Source organism: Ornithorhynchus anatinus, chromosome 2, assembly GCF_004115215.2.
Source record: "Ornithorhynchus anatinus isolate Pmale09 chromosome 2, mOrnAna1.pri.v4, whole genome shotgun sequence".
NCBI classification, from domain to species: Eukaryota; Metazoa; Chordata; class Mammalia; order Monotremata; family Ornithorhynchidae; genus Ornithorhynchus; species Ornithorhynchus anatinus.
The window spans coordinates 92754845-92773808 of record NC_041729.1 but is presented as its reverse complement, the minus strand read 5'-3'; the positions used below and the strand labels follow the sequence as shown (position 1 = coordinate 92773808).

Below are 18964 nucleotides of genomic sequence, written 5' to 3'. Positions count from 1 at the left end.
GCTACTGGTTACTTTTCTGCTTCCTGGCTCTTTCAAATACACTGGGACATTAGCCATTTCTTCTTTGGGAAACTTTTAAAGCTTATTTACAAAACTCCTCTCAATATACCCAGAACACAGAAGGCTAAAACTTCAGAGATCAGAGTTTGAGACTATAGGCATGTATTAGTGGAAGGAGCGCAGGCCTGGGAGTCGGAGGATCTGGATTAATAATGATGGTATTTGTTAAGCACTTACTATGTGCAGAGCACTGTTCTAAGCGCTGGGGTAGACACAGGGGAATCAGGTTGTCCCACGTGGGGCTCACAGACTTCATCCCCATTTTACAGATGAGGTAACTGAGGCACAGAGAAGTGAAGCGACTTGCCCACAGTCACACAGCTGGCAAGTGGCAGAGCCGGGATTTGAACTCATGACCTCTGACTCCAAAGCCCAGGCTCTTTTCACTGAGCCACGCTGGATTCTAATCTCAGTTCTACCATTTGCCTGCTGTGAGACCTTGGGCAAGTCACATAAACTCTCCGTGCCTCAGTTTCACCATATGTTTAGTGAGGATTCAATACCTGTTCTCCTCCCTCTTGGACTGTGAACCCCATTAGGGACAGGGGTTGTATCTGACGATTATCTGTCCCAGGATTTAGTACGGAGCTTGACACATAGTTAGCACTTAACAAATACCACATTAATAACAACAATAATGATGATAATTTCAAACAGAAGGCCTCTGCCCACTGAGAACCCAGAAGAAAATCACAATCCTAATTCTCAGATCATTGAAAAGAAGCTCCCCACCCTGCAAAGAGTTGCTACCTGTTCAGCTGCAGACTTGATAGCTCTCTCCAAAACAATCATGTTTTGGTTCATCAAACTTAAGGCGTCTTCATAGGAAACAGGTTTGGAGGTTCTAACAGGCAATATCACGGAGTGCTCATACACAGCCGCGATAAAGCTCTCCAGAGCACTGGTCTGGAGGACACAGAGCGTCAGGATTTCCACATAAGCTTTCCACAGTGACGCGATCATGGCTGAAATCCAGTTATCACTGAAACACAAATAAAGAATCCTGGCAAATTTATAAAAGGAAAAAAATCCTATTTCAGACAAAGCACAGAACTATTAGTAGATTCCACTGAGAGCATAAGGGTAAAATTAGGCAGGCCCTTAGTCCACCACAAATTACTATTACTCACATGATTCGACGAGCTCCCAGAAGAGTGGTTCCCAGCAGGCTGGCACAGGAAATGGGTGTTTACTAGGGAGGTTTTGCAATGCACTCCTGTGCCTTGTACTCTAGTTTTTTGTTGTGTTGTGTTTTGCTTTTTGAAAATTGCCTTTCCCTAGTTCATTAACCTTAAAAATGTTTAGCCAGTGATGAAGCCTTGGCAAGTCCCCTTCGGTCATGTGAAATCACAATGGACAGTCCCAGTTGGCGTGGAATGAGTTGCTCTAAAACTGTTATTGTCCCCCTAAATCACTCCTTCATTTCTACTGCACAGAAGCTGCCTGTAATACCCCAGGATTAAGAGGTCAGCTGGCCTCCAGAATGCAGATGGGGAAATCAGTTTCCACAGTGGAAATGTTCTATTCTAAGCAGTTCTACGGTTCCTCTCCCATAGGGCTATTAGAGAAATGAGGTTCTGCCAGACTTTGAGGCCTGGATGCAGGTTTACACTTGCTCTTAATGCAAGGAGATGTTAGGGGACGGGTTTCCTCTGAGAGGAGGGAGTGGTGGGAGCTCTTGCGGTCTAGAGAACTTCAGTTGCGGTCTGTGTGTCTCTCTCTTTTCCACCTTGGGTATTCATTCATTCATTCCATTGTATTTATTGAGCAATCACTGTGTGTTCTGCACTGTCCTAAGTGCTTGGGAGAGTTCATGGAGGTCAGTCCAGCCCCTGCTGGGGTAGGATGATGTGAAAGGCACTCAATATCACCAAGATCCGCCCTTTCCTCTCCACCCATACAGCTACCTTAATGCTACGGGCTCTCATTATATCCCGGCTAGACTACTGTGTCAGCCTTCTCTCTGACCTCCCTTCCTCCTCTCTCGCCCCGCTCCAGTCTATTCTTCACTCCGCTGCCCGGCTCATCATCCTGCAGAAACGATCTGGGCATGTCACTCCCCTTCTTAAACAACTCCAGTGGTTGCCTATCAACCTCCGCTCCAAACAAAAACTCCTCACTCTAGGCTTCGAGGCTCTCCATCACCTTGCCCCTTCCTACCTCTCCTCCCTTCTCTTTTTCTACCGCCCACCCCGCACGCTCCGCTCCTCTGCCACCCACCTCCTCACCGTCCCTCGGTCTCGCCTATCCCGCCGTCGACCCCTGGGCCACGTCCTCCCGCGGTCCCGGAACGCCCTCCCTCCTCACCTCCGCCAAACTGATTCTCTTTCCCTCTTCAAAACCCTACTTAAAACTCACCCCCTCCAAGAGGCCTTCCCAGACTGAGCTCCTCTTCTCCCTCTACTCCCTCTACCACCCCCCCTTCACCTCTCCACAGCTTCACCCTCTTTTCCCCCCATTTCCCTCTGCTCCTCCCCCCTCCCTTCCCATCCCCTCAGCACTGTACTCGTCCGCTCAACTGTATATATTTTCATTACCTTATTTATTTTGTTAATGAAATGTTCATCGCCTCGATTCTATTTAGTTGCCATCGGTTTTTACGAGATGTTCTTCCCCTTGACTCTATTTATTGCCATTGTTCTCGTCTGTCCGTTTCCCCCGATTAGACTGTAAGCCCGTCAAACGGCAGGGACCGTCTCTATCTGTTGCTGACTTGTTCATTCCAAGCGCTTAGTACAGTGCTCTGCACATAGTAAGCACTCAATAAATACTATTGAATGAACTAGGCATTTTCTGAGTGGAAGTTGAGGGTCTCTTCAGGATGGAAGTGATATTGGCATTGCCAATTCAGGTGGGCTGGAACCACAGCTCCAGTGGGACCTACTTTTCATTCATTCATTCAATTGTATTTGTTGAGCACTTTAAAGTACTGTACTAAGTGCTTGGGAGAATATAATACAACAACAAACAGTCACATTCCCTGCCCACAGCAAAACAGTCTAGAGGGGGAGACAGACATTAATATGCATAAATAAATAAATAAACAAATTACAGACATATACATAGGTGCTGTGGAGATGGGAGGGAGGATGAATGAAGGGAGCAAATCAGGGCGACACAAAAGGGAGTGGGAGAAGAGAAGAGGAGGGCTTAGTCAGGGAAGGCTTCTTGGTGGAGATATGCCTTCAATAAGACTTTGAAGAGGGGGTGATAAATGATCTGTCTGAAATGAGGAGGGAGGTTGTGTTCCAGGACAGAGGTAGGATGTGGGTGAGAGGTTGGTGGCAAGATAATCAAGATCGAGGTACAGTGAGAAGGTAAGCATTAGAGGAGCAAGGTGTGTGGTCAGGGTTTTAGTAGAACAGTAGTAAGGTGAGGTAGAAGGGGGCAAGGTGATTGAGTGCTTTAAAGCCAGTGGTGAGGAGTTTTTCAGAATGGGGATAGTGTCTGTTAATCCCCTTTCCTCTATCCCAAAATATGGGCCCCACTTCTCAGTCCTGGGACTTGGTGGCAAGATCCTCAGTGGAGAGAGCCTGGATGCTAAAAATAAAAATACCAGGCATGACCAGAACTCACTCTGTCTTCAATGCTATTTGAAACCCCATCTCCTCCAGGAGACTTTCCCTAATCAATCTCTCCTTTCTCCATCTCATTTTTCTTTACTGGCATTTGTTAAATGCTTATTATAACAACAATAATAATAATGGTACTTGCTAAGCACTTACTAAGTACCAGGCAGTGTACCAAGCACTGGGGTAGAGAGAAGAAAATTGGTTTGGACAAAGTCCCTGTTCTGCATGTGGCTCAAAGTCTTAATCCCAATTTACAGATCAGGTAACCGAGGCACAGAGAAGTGAAATGATTTTCCCAAGGCCACACAGCAGACATTGGCGAAGCTGGAATTAGAGCCCATGACCTTATGACTCCCAGGCCCATGCTTTACCCATTACGTTATATGCCAAACACTGTAATAAGCACTGGGAATGATACAAGCTATTCAGGTCAGACACACACCCTGTACCTCATCAGGTTTGTAGTCTCAGTAAGAAGATGTATTCTCAGGCCCTCCAGGAACTCCAGACCAGATAGTGCCCAGTGCGGAGGGCCAGTAACAAGTATCTACTCCCCTAGAAGGACCCAGAACAGGGATGCGGTGCAGGGGAGAAGGGAAAAGGAGGGAACAGGATAAGAGTCTACACTGTAGCTCCCACTAGACTTTAAGCTTGTTATGAGCAGAGAGTGTGTTGGCTAATTGTGCTGTATTATACTCTGCCAAGTGCTTAGTCCAATATCCTGCACATAATAAGCACTCAGTAAATACCGTTGATTGATTGAATGATAAGAGTCCTAGGCAAGGGACTGAATCAATGAGTTACATTTCTTCCAGTTCTCCTCCCATCACTTGAGTGCTTCTGAGTGCGTGTCCGGACACTTTTCCAGGAGAGACTTCACCAAGGTAAGGTGAAGCCTCTCTCTCTCTCTCTCTCTCTCTCTCTCTCTCTTTTCGGGCTGTTACTGTGGCCCTAAGCAGAGTAGGACCAGAGCCAACTAGGGGCAGGAAGCTGTGGAGTGGGTCCTGTGACTTTCACTACTGCTGGTCCCTCTCAACATGACTGGTCAATCAATCAAAAGTAGTTACTGAACACCTACTCTATGCAGAGCATTCTTTTAAGCACTGGTAGAAATAGTAATTGTAGTTTTCATTAAGCACTTACTATGTATCAGGCACTCTTCTAAAGACTAGTGTGGATACAAACAAATCAGGTTGGACACAGTCCTTGTCTCAAGTGGGGCTCACAGTCTTAATCCCCATTTTATAGGTGAGGTAACTGAGAGAAGTAAAGTGACTTACCCAAGGATTCACAACAGACAAGTGGTGGAGCCAGGATTAGAACCCATGACTATCTGATCCCCAGGTCCAAGCTCTACCTACGACATTGTGCTGCTTCTCCAGTTGAGTAGCAGTGTGGCCTACTGGAAAGAGCACCGACCTGGAAGTTAAAGATCCTGGGTTCTAATCCTGGCTCTTCTACTTCTGTTGAACGATCTTGGGCAAGTCACTTCACTTCTCTATGCCTCAGTTACCTCATCTGGAAAATGGGGATTAAGACTGTGAGTCCTATGTGGCACATGAACTGTGTCCAACCTGATTATTTTGTATCTACCCTAGTACTTAGTACATTGCTTGGAACATAGGTAATCAGTTAACAAAAACCATTGAAAAAAAAACAAATAAGGTGGAGAATGGAGCAGTCATGCTAGATTTGACTAGAAGAACAGAATGCCTGTTTTCAAACTGGTGCTATAGAGCATGTCGACTAACTCTGTTGTATTGTGCTCTCTGAAGCGCTTAGTACAGTGCTCAGTAATTACCATGAACTGATCATTAGATCTCTGGGTTTGTGCCTAAAAGTTTGCATATCTGTATGTCAAGAGTACTTTTCAGTGTTTGTGGATTTCTTTCTCCCTTTGTTTCTTCCTTTCTGTCTGAGTTTATTTCGCTATTTCTGTCTCCGTGTGCCTTTTATCTCTCTGACTTTGTTTCCATGTGTCATCATGTCCCAGTGGTCTCTATCTGTCACGTTCTGTGAATACCCAGAATAGGTAGGATAGTGCAGTAATGTTGGGATCCTTGTGTGAGTGGAAGGTAGTGTCCTTGTGTATTGGGGTGTGTGTTTGTGTGTCTGTGTGTGTTTGTGTCTGGGGTAAATGGGTATTATCAGCCCGTATGTGGGTGTGTATGGTTCCCTAAACAGATGTGTGTTTCTTTGTTTTGTCTAAGTGTGTTGTCAAAGAATATTTCCTATGTGGGTAAATCTGTATGAGCTTCCTCTGTGTGGGTGGGTATATGTGCTATCTCTCAGTTTGTGTATGCTTGTCCATGTGTCTCATCTGCATTTGCGGGAAAATTCAGTCTTACCTTCTAGGTGCCTTCTGAGCCAGAGGATTATTTTATGAGTCTTGGCCTGTCTCTCCGATGGTCTCCGGCCTCTTCTCTCTATCTCCAGCTAGACGTTCATTGAGGCACTAGATGTTTCCAAAGTTGCTGCCCGTTACCTGGGTCCTTTTAGCTGTGCCTGCTGAGAGATTTTTTTCCTCTCTGTCTCCTTCCTTTCCTCTGTGTGTTTATGTTTCAACTCATCTGACTTTTCCTTCAGTGGTGTCCTGTTTCATTACTCAGAGCGTGAGCTCTGCCATGTGACTCATGTAATTCTGCTCCTCCATTATCTAGCTGAAAACTTTGGCTTTTTGCTACTTTTTTAGAGACAGAAAGAAGCCTCCCACCTATTAAAAAGCTGAGAAGGGCTGAAGGGCTGATGAGGTGAGGTGGAGGTGGAGAGAAATCAATGAGCCCAGGATCCGGAAGGAAAGAAGTTCAAGATTCAGTTGGGAAGGGAGGAGAGGGTTCAAGGTGCATATTCACTGCCCTGGTTTGTAGGATTGTTCTTTTAACTCGTTCCTGGGAGGCTGCCCTGATCTGAACCCAGAAGCAGAGCCTGGGGTCTGAGTAATCTATCTGGAGTCACCTTCCACATCATTCCTGTCTTCAGCACCAAAATGAGAAACTGAGTCCCACGTTCTAGACTGTAAGCTTATTTTGGGCAAAGAACGTAGCTACCAACTCTTTTATATTGTACTCTCCCAAATGCTTGGTGCAGTACTCTGCCCACGGTAAATACTCAATAAATACCACTGATTGGCTGAATACAGGAAATAGTATGGTTTAGTGGAGAGAGCAGGGGTTAGGAATCAGAGGAGCTGCATTCTAATTCTGGATCCATCATTTGTCTGCTGTTTGACCTTGGGCAAGTCACTTAACTTCTCATGCCTCGGTTTCCTCAACTATAAAATGAGAGTTCAATACCTTTTCTCCCTCCTATTTTGATGCGAACCCTGCGTAGGACAGCGACTTGGTCTGATCTGATTAACTTGTATTTACTCCAGTGTTGAAAACAGTATTTGTTACACAGTAAGCACTTAACAAATACCATCGTTATTATTAATATGCACAGTTAACAGGTTAGTGGGTCAGCATTAGATTCATTCAATAGTATTTCACTCAATAGTATTTATTGAGCACTTACTATGTGCAGAGCACTGTACTAACTGCTTGGAATGAACAAGTTGGCAACAGATAGAGACAGTCCCTGCCATTTGACGGGCTTACGGTCTAATCGGGGGAGACGGACAGACAAGAACAATGGCAATAAATAGAGTCAAGGGGAAGAACATTTCGTAAAAACAATGGCAACTAAATAGAATCAAGGCGATGTACATTTCATTAACAAAATAAATAGGGTAATAAAAATATATACAGTTGAGCGGACGAGTGCATACCTTCAAACATATTATGGGGACACTGTGTAAGACATCTCTTCCCTCCAGAGACTTAGGCTTCAAGTGAGATTATTCAGTCCATCTTTGAGTGGAATGGGTCATGGAGGCCCTCATTTCCTCTTCTAGTCCCTCTGCATTACCCTTGCACTTAGATTTGCATCCTTTATTCATCCCAGGCTCAGCCCCACAGCATACCCATAATTTATTACTTTATATCAATGTTTGTCTTCCCCTGTAGACTGTAAGATAGTTGTGGGCAGGGATTCTTCTATATTGTACTTTCTCAAGCACTTAGTACAGTGCTCTACATACAATAAGCACTCAGTAAATATGATTGATGGATTGATTGACTACTAGTATCACTTTAATTTTTGTTCCCATTGACAACCAAGAAATAACCAGGACCTAGACAAATCCTGAGTCACACTGTTCATCTTAGAATCATGGAGGAATTTCAAGTCTCTAAAAGTCTGTTTTCTGTGGTGAAAATTTGTACCTGAAGGTGTCTGGAGAGACAAAAGGTGAGAAGGAGGGAGAAAGGAGAAGGGGAGGAAGAAGGAGAAAAATATAGAATAAGGAAGAAGGAGGAGTGAGGAAAGAGGAGGGAGAAAGGAGGAAAGAGGAGGGAGAGAAGATGAGGGAAAAGGGAAGTAGAAAGGGGGAGAAAAGAGGAGAGAGGAGGAAAAAAGATGAGGGAAGAAGGAAGTAGGAGGAAAGAGAAAAAGGTAGGAGAGTGGAGGGAAGAGGGAAAAGGGAGGGAAGGAGGGAGGGAGGGAGGGAGGAGGAGGGAGAAAGGAGGAATGAGGAGGGAGAAAAGATGAGGGATGGGGAAGTGGGAGGAAGGAGGAGAAAGGAGGGAAGAGGAAGGAAGGAAGAGGAAGGAAGGAAGAGGGATGAGAGAGGAAGGAAAGGAAGAAGAAGTAGTAAACATTACATTTGGACAGGATGTGACTAGAGCAGAGTGATCTTTTTCAGAGTGGCTGGAGAACAGCATGGACTTTAAAAATCAGGATGGAAAAGAGAATATGAGAGGAAATGAGAAAATGAGTTCTGCTGCTTGAACTGAGAGCATGACTTTTATTCTTCAAGCCTAGAATTAAACCAGAATTGGACCTTTAGAGAACAAAACCTTTGTGTTCTCTTTCCATCTATTTAGATATCGTCATTCTCATCCCTATGCTGTTTAGCTCTCTGATTTCTATTCATCGATTCGCTGGCATCCAATAGGTTGAGGCATTTTAATAGGTTGATAATTTATTAAAATATCTTCAAAGACCAAAAGCACCAGTACTATTACAGATGGAAAGCAAGGGTATAAAAAAAGAATATTGAAATGATTAATATTTTCCTCCTAACCATGGCAGATGTCTGTTCCACATTAATGGTAAATATATTTGTCCTGTGCGGGAGACTCTGAATGACTGCTAAAACAAATATTTGACCCTAACAGCTGACAATCCATCACCACAGGTCCAATCCGTGCACTGAAAATGGAGAATGGGGAATCATGGTGACTGAGAGGGCAATCATGAGGGGCTGAAAAGAACATGGTTTTCATGAGCACCATGAGATAAACGGTTCCAAGTGGCCAGAGAGAAAGTGTTCATGAGGACTACAAGGCTCCCATGAGAAAATGACTTAAGTCAGCCAAGGGGAAGTTATGGGGCCTGGGAGGGGGATCAAAAAGGAGATCAATAGGGCTGAGAGAAAGGGCTATAGACATTAAGAGGGCAGCCTCGAAAATGAAGGCAATGGTGTTTGAGAAGCCTACATGAGGTGGTAGTTGTGGGGTTTCAAAGACCTTTAAAAGAGGTAAAGAGGGCCAAAGGGGCCGGCCATGGAAAGAGGATCATGGGAGCTGAGTGGGCTGAGAGAGTCTCCCAGGACAGGGGATGTGGGGGACTATGAAGGATAATATTCTGCTGTATTATACTCTTCCAAGAGCTTATTGTAGTGTCCTGTATATAGTAAGTACTCAATAAATAGGATTGAATGATTGATTGGATGTCATAAAGCTGAAGGTGAAGGGTGCCAAAAGTGACACCGTGGATCTAAAAGCCATGGGAACTGAGAGGGTGCCATAAAAGAGGGATTTGTGGCATCTGAGAAGTCTCTCATGAGAAAAGGGTTAAGTGGGGGTGTCAAAAGGCCTGAAAAGCAATGTGGCTTAGTGGAAAAAGCATGGGTTTGAGAATCAGAGGTCGAGGGTTCTAAACCCGGCTCCGCTATTTGTCAGCTGTGTGACTTTGGGCAAGTCACTTAACTTCTCTGTGCCTCAGTTACCTCATCTGTAAAATGGGGATTTAGACTGTGACAACCTGATGATCTTGTATCTACCCCAGGGCTTAGAACAGTGGTTGGCACATAGTAAGCACTTTACAAATACCATCATCATCGTCATCATCATGGGCCAGAGGGTATGGAGGCCAAGAGGGCAACATGAGCCAGAGGATGGATGCGAGATGGAGAGGGCTGTCTCAAGAAAGTAGTTTGTGGAGTTATGGGCCCCAGCAGCCATGACATTTATGAGGAACCCAAAGAACCACCCCAGGAATCCAGAGACAGAAGTGGTGTCACAGTCATGATGGCTTAGAGGGCCATCACAGGAAGAGGGATTGAGGACCCTGAAGTTTCCAAAGCTTGGGGAATTATGGAGACAGATACTGCTACTGTAGGAACAGTGGCCATGTCAGTAGCCTACATAGTAGCCAAGGTAACAAGACTTAGAAAGTAGATGTGGAAAGAGGGTTCTCAGAGGCTGATGCGGCGTCAAACCCTTATGTTCCCCTCTGGGGCTTCTTATTTTTTATGGAATTTGTTATGCACGTACTATGTGTCAAACACTGTTCTAAGTGTTGGAATGGATACAAGTCAATCAAGCTGGAAACAATCCCTGTCCTGCATGAGGTTCACAGTCTACCTAGGAGGGGAAACAAGAGAACTGAGGCACAGAGAAGTGAAATGACTTGCCCAAAGTCAAACAGCAAGCATTTGGCAGAGCAGGGATTAGAACCCAGGTTTTCTGCATTCCAGATCTGAGCTCTTTCCACTGGACCAGGCTGCTTCCTCAGTGGTTTCAGCTTGTTAAAACAAGAGACACTGCTTCGCTGGACCCAGAGCTGATCAGAGTGGCCTCAGTGGTGGGACCCCTTGCCCCAGGCGTGGTGGGTCCTTCTCATAGACCCTTCCATACAGCGCCGTCACCAAGATCGGCAGGGATACTGCACCTCGGTTTCTCAAGCGACCATCGCTGGTGACCTGAAAATAGAAAATACAGAGACCGTTGTGCCCTCGTGTTAATAATGATGATGATAATAATAATAATGGCATTTTTAAGCACTTACTAAATGCCAAACACTGTACTAAGTTCTGGAGTAAGTAGGAGATAATCGGCTCCCATACAGGGCTCACAGTCTAAGAGGAGGGAGAACAGGTACTAAATCCCCATTTTGCAAATGAGGGAACTGAGGCACAGAGAGGTTAAGTAACTTGCCCAAGGTCACCCTGAAGGTAAGTGGCAGAGCTGGGATTAGCTTATATTTATCCCAATGCCTAGTACAGTGCCAGGCATAGAGTTAGCACTTAACAGATACCATAAAATAATATTCAGAAGAGATCCTGAAAATGACTGGCTAACAAGAGTAGGACAGACTACAGTGGTGGCTATTTTGGTAGTTGCCTGCTGGTCTACTCAGACTTGATGTCTTCATGACCAGGCTGAGGTTCATCCATTGTTTATGACAGGCAACTCTCTCTTCATGTGTGCAGAGCACTGTACTAAAGGGAGACAAGGTGGAAGGAAGAGAGAGCCAGGGGGAGGAAGGGATGGATAGAAGGTAGAGAGGGAGAGGAGAGAGAAAGAAAGTAGAAAGGGATGGTGGGAATAAAGGAAAGAAGGGAGGTGGAGTGTAGCAAGGAAAGATAGGCCTGGCACTTGTCTGCTGTGTAACCTTGAGCAAGTCGCTCTCTTTGGGCTTCAGTGTCCTCAACTGAGATGTTCTTCCCCTTGATTCTATTTACTGCCATTGTTCTTGTCTGTCTGTCTCCCCTGATTAAACTCTAAGCCCGTCAAAGGGCAGGGACTGTCTCTATCTGTTACCCATTTGTACATTCCAAGAGCTTAGTACAGTGCTCTGCACATAATAAGAGCTCAATAAATACTATTGAATGAATGAATGAATGGAATAGTGCTGCAGAACCAGAAGGAGCCTACAATCTAGCAGAGAAAACAGTATAATGGAACTGCACACGGAGTTTCAGGTATCTTCTTCTGGCTATTTTTCATCTTTGGCAGGCAGCAGCAAACGTTTCTTTCCCCTCTTGGTGTTCGAAGTTGACTATTAAATATATAAATAAGCCCGTATTTGTTTTCAGATGTCAAAAATGAATTAAGTTTTCAAAGCATTCTCCGAATCACCTTGTAACATTTTCTCCCCAGTGGCAAATAAATCTGTTACATTTCTTGATAGTTTTAGGGTGAGTGATTGTGTCTTGGGGGCAAAATCGACTATTCCAGTATAAAGGTTATTTTCACAGGTTTGGGATCCTGGTGATAGTGTTGATAAGGTTTTCAGGGTCTCAAAAGTTTCTTAGTTTCTGTCTTTTCCCATCTCTCGCCTCATCCCCTGTTCAAAGAAAGCCATAATCTGAAATGGCCTTGGGCACTGTCCTACCTCATACTGTTGTTCGGTGGCAAGCTGACTTCCACTCAAGATGACCTGGGGGAAGACGTAATTTGTGCCAAATGTGCCGCTGAGGGAAAACTCTTCAAACTTGGTGAAAGCAGATCCCACTGGCTCCCCGCAAGTTCTCAAGTCCGTTGTTTGGCACTTCAACAGGGTGCACACCTACCCACAGCAAGAAGGGAAAAACACAGCAAGTCATCTAGAAAGCAAGAGGCAGAAAGTATTTCCTTCCGAGAGAAGTCAGCTTTATTCTTGTTCAGACCAATTGAACTCCTGTGTATACCTAAGTGAGGTGCTATGTTAACCTAATTATGGATTTCCCTCATTAAACCTATAAGGTATGTCCTTCCAATGAATGCTTAGGTATGCCTTTACTCTATCCAAATTAAGGCCCTATTACACCAATTAATTATAACTGTGGTTTTTGTTAAGCACTTGCTGTGTGCCTAATAGTACAGAATCAAGAAAGCATAGTGTAAAAAGCACTGTCCTGGGAATCAAAGGACTGGGCTCTAATACTGGCTCTGCCATTTGCCTGCTGCATGAATTTAGACAAATGATATAACTTCTCTGTGCCTCGACTGTAAAATGGGAATTCAATATTTGTCCTCCCTCCTATTTACACTGTGAACCCAATGTAGGACAGAGACTGTCTCTGACCTAATAAACTGTCTATCCCAGCATTCAGGACAGTGCTTGACACATAGCCGTAACAAAAACTATAAAAAATACTGTGCTAAGCCCTGGAGAGGATAAAATACAATCGGATCAGATACTGTCTCTATCCCTCATTGGGCTTGCAGTCAAATAGAGATGGAGAACAGGTATTTAATCCCCATTTTGAAGATGAGTAAACTAAGGCACAGAGAGGTTAAGCGACTTGCCCAAGGTCACACAGAAGGAAGGTCACACAGCAGGATTAGAACCTGATCTATCCATTACTAGCCATTTATTGGGCTGCCACATATGTGAATCAAACATATACTACTTGTGATGGAAGGAGCTCTTTTAAAATAAGGAGATAGAACAAAAGACAGGCAACCCCTCAGCATTTATGTACATATTCATAATTTTTTAACGGTATTTTTTAAGCGCTTAGTATGTGCCAGATGCTGCTGGGGTAGGTACAAGTTACCCAATCGGGTTGGGCACAGTCTCTGTTCCCTATAGGACTCACAGTCTTAATCCCCATTTTACAGATTAGTTAACAGAGGCCTAGAGAAATTAAGTGACTTATCCAAAGTCACACAGTAGACAAGTAGCAGAGCCAGGACTAGGATCCAGGTCCTTCTAACTCCTAGGTCCGTGCTTTTTCCACTAGGCCAATTTATTTCTTTATATTAATGTCTGTCTCCCCCTCTAGACTGTAAGGTCTTTATGGGCAGGGAATTGTCTACCCACTCTGTTATATTGTCCTCTCCCAAGCACTTAGTACAGTGGTCTGCAGACAGTAAGTGCTCAATAAACATGATTGAATGATTGAGGAGAGTGAGAGCATAAAAGACAAAAAGAGAATGAGGCAGAGAGAGCAGGAATTCTAACCCCATTACCCGATCCAACCTGGTCTTCTGCTTTGCTTCCTGTTTTCCTGGCTCCCTGACTTCCATCACTGCTGACTTTATGGTAACTCTGAGATTTGGGTGCAACGTTGAAGGGCAAGGCTAGGGACACATGCCAGACCCCAGAGCAGAGACAGCTGCAGGCTGGGCATTCTCCTGCTATTTCAGTGGTGAGGACAATTCCTGAGGGAAGTGTGGACTCCAGAGACAACTGTCCTCAAGCCCATCTGTAAGATGAAAATTCTAACCGACAGGAGGAGAAGCCCCACACATGCTGGTTGGCTCAGCGGATAAAAAACCAAGTAGCTTTACCTGCAAATAATACTGGCCCTCAACAGTGTGGAGCCCATTAAAGACCCCAAGAACATAGGCTTCATCTGCTCTCTTCTCAGTCATCTTGTAGCTTAAATGGCAGCAGAGGTCATTCTCACAGACGGTATAGTTTTCCCTAGCCTGGATGAGGTCGGTGAAGGTAAATTCATCAAAATAAATTTTCCCTCCAAACTCCTTGTACTCCCTCGAGGGTGGCTTGATGTTTTTGGCGTAAGCGCTCCAATCGACAGCGACGGGGTAGCTGGGCCAGAGACGGGGCCTGGACTTCAGCTCTGAAAGCAGGAGCTGACCACTCTCTGTCTCCATGTCGTAGTGGAATGCCCTGACCCCATCCGGAGCATAGATTCCACTTCCTGGGAAGGACAAAAAAAAAAAAAAAGCAATCAGTTTGCACTGGGTTTATTAATGAATGACAGGAATCAAAATTAAGTTCCTGCAACCGGATTAGTTTTTCCACTGACCTATTTGGTCCAGTGGGACATGAGTCTTATGTAAAGCTTGAAGGGTTCTCTCTGTGGATTTAGGTGGGGGGGAAAGTTTCTATTTACCTCCCACTTCTCCTTTGCCCTCTCTCTCCTCCTCCCTCTATACACACACACACACACACACCCGAGGTGTTAAAGCTGAACCCTAGGTCAGTGCAAGGCTTTTTTTGTTTGGTTTTTGTTTGGGGGGAATTTTTTAAATGGTATTTGTTGACAGTCAGTCAATCATATTTATTGAGCACTTCCTGTAGGTAGAATACTGACTAAGTGCTTGGGAGAGTACAATATAACAACATAAGAGACACATTCCCTGCTCACAGTAAGCTTATGGTCTAGAGAGGAAGACTGTTAAACACTTACTATGTGCCAGACACTGTACTTAGCTCTGGGGTAGATACAAGATCATCACATTGGACACAGTACATGTCCCACATGGGGCTAATCCCCATTTTACAGATGAAGGAACAGAGGGCCAAGGTCACACAGCAGACACGTGCTGGAGGTGGAATTAGACCCAGGTCCTTCTGTCTCCCAAGCTCATGCTCTATCCTATCTATCTATCTATCCATGCAGGGGAAGTAGCGTGGCTCAGTGGGAAGAGCCTGGGCTTCGGAGTCAGAGGTCATGGGTTCGACTCCCGGCTCTGACACTTGTCAGCTGTGTGTCTGTGGGCAAGTCACTTAACTTCTCTGTGCCTCAGTTACCTCATCTGTAAAATGGGGATTAACTGTGAGCCTCACGTGGGACAACCTGATTACCCTGTATCTACCCCAGCGCTTAGAACAGTGCTCTGCACATAGTAAGCGCTTAACAAATACAAACACCAACATTATTATCCTGTAGGCCACACTGTCTTCTGGGGCTCTCTCCCACCTTAGTTAGTCCAAGATACCCAAGGATCCAAGTCCTTCAGAAATGCTATTGTTGAGTAAGATAAGTATCCTATCTCTTCAGTGCTACAGGAACCTTGGAGGAACTGTAAGATGGCTAAGCAGTAAGAAGCATCTTGGTTTAGTAGATAGAGCCATGAGCCTGGGAGTCAGAATGAGCTGGGTTCTAATTCCTGCTCCTCCACTTAAATGCTGTGTGACCTTGGGCAAGTCCTTTCACTTCTTTGTGCTTCAGTTACCTCATCTGTAATTGGGGATTAAGACTGTGAGTCCCAGGTGGGACCAGGACTGTGTACAACTTGACAACCTTGTATCTACCCCAGTGATTAGTACAGTGACTGGCTCATAGTAAGCACTTAACAAATACCATTTTTAAAAATGGCTTCCATTTAGACATCTTTCCTCATGGTTTTGGGGACTGTGGGTTCTTGGCTGAACTGCTGCCCTGCCCAGGTACACAGTCCCCGGTTGGCTGAGTGTTCAGAGTGTGCAGACAGTTGTTGGCTTGGCCAGAGACTCCTCTAATTAAGCAGGCAAGAGGCATTCCATTCCTCTCCCATGGAGAACCAAGTAAATATTCTTAACACTGGCAAGGAGCCGCAGGCCAAGATATGTCATTTGAAGCTTTGAGAATCCAATTTTTTTTTCCACTGATATAATGGGACCCAATTCATTTTGAGAATCCAGAGCCCAACCCAACACTTTGCTTCTCTGTATTAGATAGGTAACTCTCAGTTCATGCAGTTCACGAGAAACGGTGTGGCTTAATGGATGGAGCACGGGCATGAGAGTCAGAAGCACCTGGGTTCTAATCCCAGCTCTGCCACTTCTCTGCAGTGGGAACTTGGGCAAGTCACTTCTCTTCTCTGGGTCTCAATTACCTAATCTGTAAAATGTGGATTAAGAATGTGAGCCCCCTTTAGGACAGGGACTGTGTCCAACCCAATTAACTTGTATCTACTCCTGTGCTTAGAACAGTGCTTGGCACATAGTAAACACTTAACAAATACTATTATTATTATCATTATTATTTTTATTCAGGTAAGCAAGGTTTGTCTCTCCTCAGTTTGCAGACCTCTAATAACCTTACCTACCCAGCTCTCTCCAACACCCTGGAGACAGGAAGCTGCAGGAGAATGCCATACATAAAAAGGCAATGTCATCTTATGGAAAAAGTTTAGGAATGGGCAGCAGCAGACCTACTCTACCAATGACTCATTGAGTACTGTTGGGCAAGACACTGAACCTCTCTGGGCCTCAGTTTCCTAATCCATTAAATGGAAAGAACAAGTTTTGCTAATGAAGCAGTCAGGGACTGTGTTCTTGGCAAGAAAGAGATTAAAGAAAACCACGGTATTTCTACAAGTGATTATGCAGTGAAACAAATTTATATATCCCTGTATGTATATAGGTTTATTTTACTATCAAATGAGTTATGAAAACATGCATTATGGCAGAACTAAATGTTATATACTGGGAAGCAGCATGTCCTAGTGGAAAGTGTTCAGGCCTGGGAGTCCGAGGTCCTGGGTTATAATTCTTTTCTGCCATTTTTATATGATATTTGTTAAGTGATGTCCTAAGCGCTGGGGTAGATACAAGTCAATTACACTGGACAACAGTTCCTGTCCCACATGGGGCTTACATCTAAGTAGAAGGGACAACGTAGAACTGAGGCCCAGATAAGTTAGGTGATATGCCCAAGGTCACACAGCAAGCAACTGGCAGAGCTGGGTTTAGAACCCAGGTTCTTTGAGTCCCAGGCCCATGCTTTTTCCACCAGGCCACCTACCTGCTAAGTGATCATGGGAAAGTCACTTAAATTCTCTGTGCCTCAGTTCCCTCATCTGAAAAATGGGGGTGCAGTGACTTTTCTCCCTTATACTTACTCTGTGAGCCCCACGTGCTGATACAGTTATCCTGTATCTACCCCAGTGTTTAGTACAGGGATTGGCATGTAGTAAGTGCTTAACAATACCATTATCATTATTATTATATTGTATCATATATACATATATTTTTACATATATATTTTGTATATAAAAATGTTTTAAAGTATGTTATATTGATATATTTATATATTATGGAGCATATATTATACATTATAAATGTAATCTCTTCACAACTCATTTAGGGTAGATCATTGGTAGGGAATTAAGAGAACTTTCATACAGCTTGAGCCCATTTGGATACAGGCCGTGTTGATCGAAGAAATGGGTTCCAACCTGTGTGAGCAGGGTTGGAACAGGTGATTGCTAGAGTGAATTTCTTGGGGTGAGTCTTCCAGAAGGCAACCCCATGCAATCAGAGAACTGAATGCATTTCTTCAGTTCAGACCTAAAAATCATAGTTTATTTTTTTAAAAAAAGGGTTTTTTTTAGCCAAATTTTTCAGGGGCCCCTAAAAGTAGGTAGCTAGGACTTTATTTAAAAAACAAAACAAAAAACCTATCAATTCTGTATTACAAAGTATGTGGTAACATCTTGATCTTAAAGTTAAAGCTATCCCTAATGCCAAAAGTTCTATATATGTCTCCAGTCCTAAATGGGTCTCAATAAATGATTTCATAATATTATAATTATTAATAAAGTAACTCCAAGTGAAATACATAAAGAAAACAGATGCTTAGTTTGAATGTAAAGAATCATTATTAGCAATTGAGATCATGAATTACCTGTCATATGCATCCTGGTGTTATGTGTATTAGCTGAAAGCAGATTGACTCTCATCGATCTAGCCCAGGCAGAGTGGAAAGGAGCAGCTGACAAAAGAGGCAAAGTGTTATACCAAGCTGCAGGGTACAGTATACTGTCCACTTGGTATTTTTCCACAACAGTCACCGCAGGGTCATGCAAAAAAATGTCAAAGCAAGTGAAAATTCCAAATTTTCCAAAGGGGGTTTCGAAGCTCACGATCTGTGAGTCTTTTGGAAAGTCGAACTGAACTTCAGGTTCAAAGAGATTGTACTGTTAATGGAAAGAGAAATGAATAAGTTCCCAAGTGGTGACATACAATAAGCATAGATGTATGAAATTCAGATATGGCCATATACAGTCATCATTCATAAAGCAGGATAGCGCTGACATGGTGCTAAAATCCTGCCTACTTAATTGGGCATAAGGTTGGTTGCCATCAAATTTTGAGTTGTGTCTTTTTATGACTGCAAAATGAGTGGAAGAGAGTTTGAATTTGCATTTCTTATACTGTACTCCTTAACTTGACATTTCTGAAATAAAACCATGTTCTAATTTCTCCCTCTTTGATTGAAATAGTGTTTATGCCTAGGGATGGAAATAGGTAATAACATCTTCCTTCAGGAACTGCATTTTCTAATTTGCTCTCAATTTTGTCCTAATATATTTCCATTAGAAAGCACCATGATTTCTGTTCAATTAAGTAATGATCAATCAGTGGTATTTATTGAATACACACTACATGCAGAGCCCCTGGGAGAGTTCATTAGCATAGTTAGTAGATAGGGCGAACACTACAGACACAGTCTGAAGGGGAACTTACGTTTTAGGTGGCCATTCTTCAAGGTTCAGCTGGTCTGAGGCTTGTTGGTTAGACATAATAATAATGTTGGTATTTGTTAAGCACTTACTATGTGCAGA

At 43.9% G+C, this 18964-nt stretch overlaps 2 protein-coding genes across 4 annotated transcripts in view; both read right to left on the bottom strand.

Moving 5' to 3' along the window:
- VNN1 (vanin 1) overlaps positions 1–6357 on the bottom strand; it is a 29227-nt gene extending 22870 nt beyond the window's left edge. The window contains exons 1-2 of one of the 2 annotated variants that reach the window (XM_001506435.6): positions 5981–6357; positions 811–1042 (exon numbers count right to left, since the gene is read on the bottom strand). In XM_001506435.6, coding sequence (XP_001506485.2) covers positions 811–1023 — 213 coding nt within the window. In that variant the 5' untranslated portion in view covers positions 1024–1042; positions 5981–6357. Of the gene's footprint in view, positions 1–810; positions 1043–1190; positions 1294–5980 lie in introns of those variants that run through there. The other variant, XM_003431225.4, reaches the window with a different exon arrangement.
- Positions 6358–10386: 4029 nt separating this feature from the next.
- The window catches only part of LOC100085853 (vascular non-inflammatory molecule 3), a 44579-nt gene continuing 36001 nt past the window's right edge, over positions 10387–18964 (bottom strand). For both annotated transcript variants that reach the window (XM_029058361.2, XM_029058360.2), the window contains exons 4-7: positions 18025–18316; positions 13955–14328; positions 12072–12245; positions 10387–10656 (exon numbers count right to left, since the gene is read on the bottom strand). In XM_029058361.2, the coding sequence (XP_028914194.1) occupies positions 10522–10656; positions 12072–12245; positions 13955–14328; positions 18025–18316 (975 nt within the window). In that variant the 3' untranslated portion in view covers positions 10387–10521. The remainder of the gene's footprint in view (positions 10657–12071; positions 12246–13954; positions 14329–18024; positions 18317–18964) is intronic.